The 8,946-nt window shown below is 32.7% G+C and overlaps 1 protein-coding gene across 1 annotated transcript; it reads right to left on the bottom strand.

Moving 5' to 3' along the window:
• Positions 1 to 2,580: 2,580 nt before the first annotated feature.
• On the bottom strand, positions 2,581 to 8,459 carry LOC106398035 (histone-lysine N-methyltransferase MEDEA-like). Its single transcript, XM_048756626.1, has 16 exons — positions 8,451 to 8,459; positions 7,782 to 7,868; positions 7,043 to 7,311; positions 6,794 to 6,949; positions 6,043 to 6,130; positions 5,792 to 5,902; positions 5,666 to 5,707; positions 5,502 to 5,573; positions 5,349 to 5,430; positions 5,193 to 5,274; positions 3,951 to 4,082; positions 3,785 to 3,866; positions 3,647 to 3,694; positions 3,077 to 3,205; positions 2,917 to 2,994; positions 2,581 to 2,700 (listed from the first exon to the last, which is right to left on the bottom strand). The coding sequence occupies exons 1-16, from the start codon at positions 8,457 to 8,459 to the stop codon at positions 2,581 to 2,583; spliced, it is 1,587 nt and encodes a 528-aa protein (XP_048612583.1).
• Positions 8,460 to 8,946: the final 487 nt, after the last annotated feature.

Genomic DNA, 8,946 nt, shown 5'->3' with positions numbered 1-8,946 from the left:
CTTCATAGTAGCTAGCACAAAAATTAAAGACAATATGTTTTCTTCTTCGAATTATTACCAGTTTTGTTAGACGCACGAGACTTTTCTTTGTTGTTTTTTCCGACTAAATAACATATGTTCCATATATTACCAAAATCCATATAATTTTTATATCAACAAATCAATACCTAAGTTTATATAAACGTAGCTGCTGAATCAATTTATCCATAGCTAATTGTTATTGAATTATAAATTCATAAGATATGTCTTTCATAGGCAAATTAATTGTTAAAATTACTCGTACCAAAAATGATAATTGTTTAAAGCGTATCATTATAATTTAATTTTAAGAGAAAAACAGGTTTTGATTTCCCAAAGAAAAATGTATTTTAAATTATTGGCAATGAAAACTGTAATCAATTTGGACGACAAATTGAAAATCAAACTAAAACCTAAAACATATTACAACTACCTATGAAATACTGAGAGAGTAAAAACAGCTGTAATTAGACCCAGAGATTGAAAATTTCATACCGTCTCAAATAACAATAGCATTTTCCATCCATTAGTGGAGCTAGCTTTTCGTTAAGTGGTTTTCACTTCTAAAATGTACTGAGGAAAAGAGTTCCCCTTTTTTCATTTTACTATTGTTAATTATTATAAATCTATATTTTTTTGAAAAAAGATAAATATATATTTAGAAGGCCATATATAATAAAAGTTTACATAATTTATAATGGATGGAAAATGTAAAATACCAGATGAAAACATGTGCTTTACTATTACCAAAGAATAGGTTTGTTCCACATTGATAGGATTTTGGAGTGAATCCTAACTAAAGTTTTTCATACCTGAAAACAAAGAATAAATACAAAATCATGATAATTATAGTTTTCAGATCTGAAACAAAGGATAAATATTGACAAAGAACAACATGAATATAAGAACGTCATTTACATCAAAATCATACAAAAATAATATTATTTGATGAATCATATTAGCATTCTTGCACTCTCGACAACAATAATGCATGTTTAGCAAAGACTTTTAAGCAACCATGGTTAAATGAGGAAGATGATCACTATAAATGAGAGATAAATGAGAATATTGGGTTGAAGTTCTCTACGGGAGAAGTGTATACATACCTGAGTGGCGATGCAGCGCAAGTGGGTTGGGCTCCGTTGGTCTGGATCAAGAGAGGGATCCCAAGGCAGAGCTTCCATGTCTGGCTGGTGGCTCAGAATAGGCTTCCAAAAAGGGATCGGTTATTGAGCTGGGGAATTCAAACCGATCATCTTTGCCTGCTTTGCAACAATCACAGTGAGTCTCGGAACCATCTGTTTCAGGAGTGTGACTATAGTTATGAACTGTGGATATTAATAACAACGAGACTAGGAGTACAGCCAAAGAGAACCTGGGAAGAAACGACGGCTCAGCTATTGTCCCTCCCGTCTTCTTCTACTCATACTAGGGTCACTCTTCTAGCTTGGCAAGCTATGACCTACTGGATTTGGACTGAGAGAAACTCTAGACTTCACACTAACAACTTCAAGCCGGTTGACTCCATCTTCACCAGTTTGGACTGGCAGATAAGGAACAAGACACAAAGTTTTAGAAATGCAAATCCGAGTTCCTCCTCAAAGATGTTTCAGATTTGGATTCGATTCACCTGATTCTTTCACGATTGGCAAGAGACAACTAAACAGGTTCTAGGGTTGGTTAGGTTTCAACTAGGTTCTTTAACTATGGGTTAGTATAGTAAGGAATATGTAATGGGCGAGGCCCGGTAACTATAGCCTATGGGCTTGGAACTCTTTTTATTTCTTTTGCCTTTATATATGAAAGCCTTTTTTCAAAAAAAAAAAAAAACCATGGATTTTTAAATGCAATTTAAAAAATTTAGCAATAAAAAGGGATTACCTTCTATTTGTATCTCCAATCGTTGACCAGATAAAACATTCGAGTGATGATTGAAAACAATTGACATAATATTTATAAAATGAAAGGAAAGTTAGTCATCCGATTGACATAATTGTGAGACCTGGAGAAGTCAGCATTTCTTTGTTGTCATTTTCTTCAGAGGTTTGAAACAACAGAAGTGAAAGTTAGTGCCTCAGTGGGAAGTTACTAACTTGTAGTGGAAATTTTGAACGTGATACATAAATTAAGGGATTTAGATTTTGGTTTTTAAATAAATCGATTCACAATTGTTTTTTTTTTATTTATTGATATTAGGTTTTTTAAACATGATTATGTGTCAAAATTTTATTGGTGAAGTTAGTTCTGCTTTAATATATAAGATATATATATATATATATAGACACACATACATGCATACTTGTTTTTGATTATGAGCATAGATGCAATTTGGCTATAAGATGATTACTAAATGTAAATTATTCAGTCTTTTTCTTTCAAAGTTCTAGAAAACGAACATAAAAAATTTAGGTTTTCAAAAACATGAGACAAAAGAGAAAAACCTTAAAACATACAAGGTAGATAGTTAGAAAATTTGGTGTAGTAACGCAGAATAGCATTATAGTTTTTTTTTGTTTGTAAAAGAGAATAGCATTATAGTTTCCTCAGATCCACGTCTATTGTCTATTGAGACCAATCCGCATGTCCTGGTCCATAGCAATAATGGAAGAAAAGCTCCTCACCTTCGCCGATATTTTTATCCGCAAACAAACCAATCCTATGATCTCCTCTGACGACCATCAACTGCACACGAAACCACAAATAAAATTAGGAAGATCATCATTTTATCGGTTTGAGTTTATCGGAATGTTTTGGAGATATGATTAATTGTATATTAGAACCTGTCACCAACGACTTAGTTGATACACGCATGATTTATCTTCTTTTTTTTTATAAATGAATCAGTATTTTGTCTATGGTTTAATATATGTCTGAGATTAAAGTACAGTGACTTGGTACCTTGGCATAGCAGTTTGGCTTTGATGAGTGATTGAGAAATTTAAGCTTGTTCCCTTTACGGCGAGCATCAATGCAGATCTGTAATGAGAACAAATCTGTAACTGGGGACTGATAAACATGCAAGTACCAGTCTGAAGAAGAGGTCGGAGACTGAAGTTACCTTATCATTCAAGGTAAAGAGATAGGAAAAACCATTCTTTCTTTCTGCTCTCCCACGTTCCTCTGCTTCCTCATAAGAAACCAATTCGCCAGTATATTCTCCGAGAAACTCGTTTTTCTTTAGAGAGTGCTGATAGATCAACTCAGAGTATATCATTAATGGTCTAAAATTTGAGAAAAACTTTAAATAAAGAGAGAAAGAAGAAGTTATATTCACGCATATAGGAAGTTAGTATTACTGGGACCAAGCTAGTCCGAATCTTAACACTTCTAGATTGACATAAAAAAAAACACTTCTAGCAAGTTTTATAGTATGATCTAACCTAAAATTGATTTCAAGAACATAAACAATTAAGAAGAATGCATTATAAAAAGTTAATTCTAATGTTCGTTCAAAAAAAAGAAGTTAATTCTAATGTCTGAAGAATAAGTTTAGCAAATCGTTAACACTATTTTTTTGGTTAATTTTATTCCTATCATGAAAACCTTATATAGTTATATAGGTGTTTTAGACCCTTGGTGTTAATTAAAAAATTAAAAACCATATTCTGACGTAAGTATGATAACTTACCCGTGTGAATGCACCCCATCCATGAACATCCGACATTGCAAGGAGAATCTAGTGAATAATAAAAAAAAAATGGCGAATAAATTAGCAATATTAATTATCGATAAAAAAAAAATAGAGGATGATTATGTCGATGGTTACCTTCTTGTGTTTCTTAAGGAGGAATTTCATGTTCATGCATTGGATTGGCTGTGATGCCTCACCGAGAGAGCCATCTCCACAGCTAATATAAAACAAAGTTTTCTTAGAACTTTATTTTTTGTTGAGATTTAGTCATATCGAATTTGATATTAAAATGAAAAGTTACCTAAGCGAACAACTGCGACAAATATCTGGATCGCATTCACGAGAAATAGAAAAGCAAGGACATTGTCGGTTACTGCATTGACCCTTTGCACAGTTACATCCCCCAAAACGATTCTTGCATGTCTTTAGACACCTGATAAAAACATGAACTTATGATACAAAAAGCCTGTAGCCTATTGGTTTAGGATACTGTCATTGATGTGCCTTTATTTTGGACTCAAACCGGCATACTATATATCATTGCTAAAAATATTTTTTTGCTGAATATACCCTCGTTAAGGTTTTCTCCCCGAAAACTCAACATCACATAAAGTGGTTAGAATTAATAGTCTAACCTAATGTAATGGAAAAATGAGTGTGCGATTAGTTTTGGAGAGTGAATATGAAGAATTAGTGACACATACCCGCAATACTTCTCACAGACATTTCCGCTAGTTAAACAAGGGCATTGATCTCCACATACTGGTTCGCAAGTGCATGGTGTGTACTGCTTATACTCCTTATTTAATTCCTTAGCTGAATTTTTTATAGCAGGTGGATAACAAACATGCTTTTTGAGTTTGGCTCTTTTTCTGGCAAACTTAGTTTTTTTCCGAGATATCTCTTTATTAACCTTTAATGAAAGCATCAGTAAGATTTAACCAAGTAAAGATGAATGTCATGAAGACTGCATATTTAAATTTACCTGATTGTCTATTTCTGGAGTTTGATCTTGCTCCCGCATGTAATTGTAAACCTCTAAACACGTCTTATGTCCGGAAAGTAAGTTTCTTGTAATAAGACAACTGCGGCCAGCGCATGGACAAGGAACACAACTAAGCTTTAGTATATATATTGGAAAATCAACACTAGATAAGATAAAAATATCATATCTATATATATATATATATATATATATATATATATATATATATATATATGATATAGGGAGAGAGAAAACTTATTGCAAATACCTCTACAATGTATTATACTATCAAACCTAACATATCATGTCATTTTACGGAGTCCTTTTTTAATTAATAAAACTCTTGACCAAAAAAAAAATTAATAAAACTAAACTCAGTGAAAACATGATACCGGGTGTATAAATGTAACTTTTTCCGGTCTAACGTACATTTGTAAATTTGTGTGTGACCAAATGTTTCAGTTTTGATAAAGAAGATTTTTTATGAAGAAATATTTAGGGAATTGTCATTTTAGATTATTTGTGTGTTAATAACATGGCTTTATTTTATATTTTTACCTGTTTCTCCCAAAGATTTCAACTCCTTGCAAGTAAAGATTCTTGTCTACAGGGCTCCACTCATTATATGTCTGTGACATGTCTGTAATATTTTTTATTAGTTCATTAGGATCGATCAGTTAGTACATGTACAGTTTACAGTTTCTGTGTTTGTACCTGTGACCACATTATTCCCTTTATCGTTTGATATAGAGTTATCATTATCCACCACATGATCAGCTTCTATGAAACTCCTTGGCTATTAAACCAGTAATAAACATAATTAAGATATGAACAACTATTGTGTGTGCGAAAGAGGGAGAGAGTTACCTTAAGGTAACAATGCTTACTGCATTGTTTTTCAGCATCTTCCCTCTCAAACAAATTAGATTTGTTTTCTCTCTGACAAGCCAAAGTCATCAAATTAATTAATCACTAAGCTTTAGGCGTATGCAAGGCGTATGCAACGCAAAAATAAATAAATAAAAGCTTACAGGCAGAGGCTGATATTCTTCATGAAGATGACAGTCGAATATCTGTAAAAAATAGTAGTAAAACATGTGTGTATATATATATGTATGTATATTTTGGTGACAAAAAAATAAAGATTCAAAAGTTACCAAGCAACGACGGCAAAAGTGCTTATCAGCAGTTGCCGGAACAGAAATAAATTTGCTTTTGTCAGAAATTTCACCAATATCTCCATCATTCTTAAGCTTATTGTATCTCTCCTACATTATATTCGAAATTAAAACATTTTTCACGAGGATGAATGAGAAAAAATAAGCAGAAAGATTATATATTGATCGATCATTAACAAAAAGAAAAAGATTATTCATTGATGGATCATTAGATTCAATCATATTATTACCAAAATATCTGAAACCTTCAGCTCAAGGAACTTGGATAGAGTCCTCTGCACCACCAGATCATCCAGACTATATTTCTGACCAATCTTCCTACAAAATCATTGACTAAATTAGCATTAACAACGTATATTAATGAACCGTACGTCTCAATATCTATCGGTAAAGAAAAGTAAAGGTCTTAGTTCATGTACATATTTATAAGAGAAAAAGACAAAAATAGCACTAAATCAAGTTTATGTTCCCAAACTAGCACTCAAGTTCAAAAGTCACAAAAATAGCACTTAATATTTTATCAAAAGTCACAAACTTAGGGTTTAGAGTTAAAGGGTGGGGTTTAGGATTTAGGGTTTAGGGTTTAGAGTTTAGGGTTTAGGGTTTAGATTTTAGGGTTTAGGGTTTAGGGTTTAGAGTTTAGGGTTTAAGGTTTATGGTTTAGGGTTTAGGGTTTGGAGTTTAGGGTTTAGGGTTTAGAGTTGAGAAATGAGGTTTTGGGGATAAGATTTCAAATTTTGAAAAATAAAAAGATTAAAATTTTCAAAGGATAAACTTAGAAATGTGCTATTTTGGTAATTTTAGTTTTTGAGTGCTATTTTTGTGATATAAACTTAGAAAGATGCTATTTTGAAGATTTGTCCTATTTATAAAGTATCGTAAAATTATTTCAGAATCGAAGTTGTGTATGAATGCACTACTTGCATGCATATATAAGTGATCACTAAATAACCAAAAACGTATGTAACGCAAAAAACTAACCATATAAACCGATCAACCTCTTTGGAAAACTCCATTTTTTGTTTCCTGGCGTCTTCATACTTTTTCTTGTCAGGACTCAATTCCACTGCCTCGCCATCCACATAATGGAATTGTTTCTTACCAATCACAGACTCACTTGCAGCCATTAGCTGATTTCTGCAATGTTAACGAAATATATAGATGCAATATAAGTGCTATATATTGTATATGATTGATTGTTGAATTTAATGTGAAATAAAACAAACATGCCTATCCGTGAAAACCCAGGTAAGGGATCGAGGTAGCTGTTTAACAGATAGAAGCTTGGTAACCTCTTCATCAGGAATTTTAAATGTAACTTCTTCATAAGAAATATCATCATTTTCATTGAAATGATGGACTAGAGGTTCCATTCTCGAAGAAAGCATTTTGATGGCTGTTTCATTGTTACCCTTTCCATTGGGCCGGGTTAAGGGAAGCAAATGATTATGGGCAGCATGAGCAGTCACACTCGGTAAGACTCTCGACTTGAATTTATTCTGTCAATCAAATATGGGAAATTATCTTAGAAAATGAATATACAATGTTCATGTGGTTTCACCCTTAGCTTTTAATATATAGTTGAGCGACTTCTGATGATCCATATAATCAAGCGTTTTATCGATATTTGGCATTTAAAGCTATCTTCGGGTTTTAATATATTAGACCATCCGCAATGGTGAGATTCATTGGAGTCCTTAGCACAAGGTCATTTCGGATTAATTTTGGATATTTAAGATTTTAAAAAAAAAAAAAAAAAAAAAAGATGATCATTCACGGGCCGCCACGTAGTCAATGTGACCCGTGAACAGTGTAAGGATCAATCCTTATCAAAGGATTTTAAGAATTCTTTTTTGCACAAACTCTAAAAAAGTAAGCTCCACACCCTTTAAAGATTCTCTTAAGAGCTTCCATCGTAGATGCTCTTAGGCTGAAAATAGATGTAAAGAAGCAACCAAGAGTTACTTACATTAATATGATCAAATCTTTCTTTTCCGATTTGCGCTTTGACCTCATTCAAGTCGGGTAGCAACTCCTTGCCATCTTTACGCCTTTTCTAATATAAAATCAAAATTAAATCAAAATTAAAGAGAAGCAAATCACGAAAAATTTTATACACAGGAAAGATAAGCAGAATCATTTATACACCACAAACCAAATAAAAATGACGAAATTTCTTTTAACAGTACCGGATCTGAAAATTTGGAAGCAATAAACATTTCTTAAGAATTTTTTTAAAACAATTTTTCTTCATAATTTGAAAACTTATGCTTGTATAAAAAATCTATAAAAAATTTGGGGGTCAAAACCAATGTTTCATTAAGTTTGGCACAAATCCAGTCATGTCTATTAGTGCTCGCATCTGAGCAGTTTTATGGATCATCGGACGTATAACATAAATCTATCAGAAGGAATACCTATCGTTACTACCAACTAAATCCTATGTTACTACACTAGTAAATCAGATCTGTTTTGCGCTGCATAGTATTGCTCAAATTCTAGATTATATTGCTGATTTAGATCCTAGTCGACTCGAATACCAAAGAGTTTTGCCGATTTTCAAACAATCTTCGATTCCACTTTAAACAAGTCAAATAATGAGAAAGCTAGAAATGGTGTAACAAACATGTAAATTTACCTTCTCCATTACCCCCTCGCTTCTTATTTTCAAGTGCTTTCAGATGTTGGAAGCCAATGTATGTGGTTTAAATAGGATACATAAAAGAAACCATGGCAAAGAAAAATAACAATGAAAAGTCTGACCAGGAATAAACGTATATATGGAACTGCATGGATTGAAAGGAAGATAATATGAAATGTTTTATTGTAGATTTAATACTTAATATGTATTGTTTTCTACCGAGCCCGTTCTGGATATGGCCGAAATAAAATATTCGATTTTACGAATAAATCTACTGGTACATTGCATTTGTATTTTGCGAAAATGTATACACGGTTATATGCACATGCACGAGTTCGCCCTAATCTCTCAGACACAATTCCGAGCAACCTCCTTTGAAATCATTTTTTGGCGTCGGTGACGATTTTGCTCGTCAGCATCGCGGCTATTGTTTTCATTCTCTGTTTGTTTTAGTTATGTGTCCTTTTCGGATTTTCTCTCACTTTTTATTTTG

The sequence above is a fragment of the Brassica napus genome, chromosome C5, assembly GCF_020379485.1.
Source record: "Brassica napus cultivar Da-Ae chromosome C5, Da-Ae, whole genome shotgun sequence".
Lineage (NCBI taxonomy): Eukaryota > Viridiplantae > Streptophyta > Magnoliopsida > Brassicales > Brassicaceae > Brassica > Brassica napus.
This window is presented reverse-complemented; position numbering and strand designations above follow the sequence as displayed.

Bases quoted from the DNA above. Each gene is read 5' to 3' on its own strand.
- LOC106398035 (XM_048756626.1), bottom strand. The intron at 7,312-7,781 runs GTAAGTAACTCT...TTTGATTGACAG, and splicing joins AAAGATTTGATCATATTAAT to AATAAATTCAAGTCGAGAGT. The intron at 4,083-5,192 runs GTAAAAATATAA...TGTTTTTATCAG, and splicing joins GAAATCTTTGGGAGAAACAG to GTGTCTAAAGACATGCAAGA.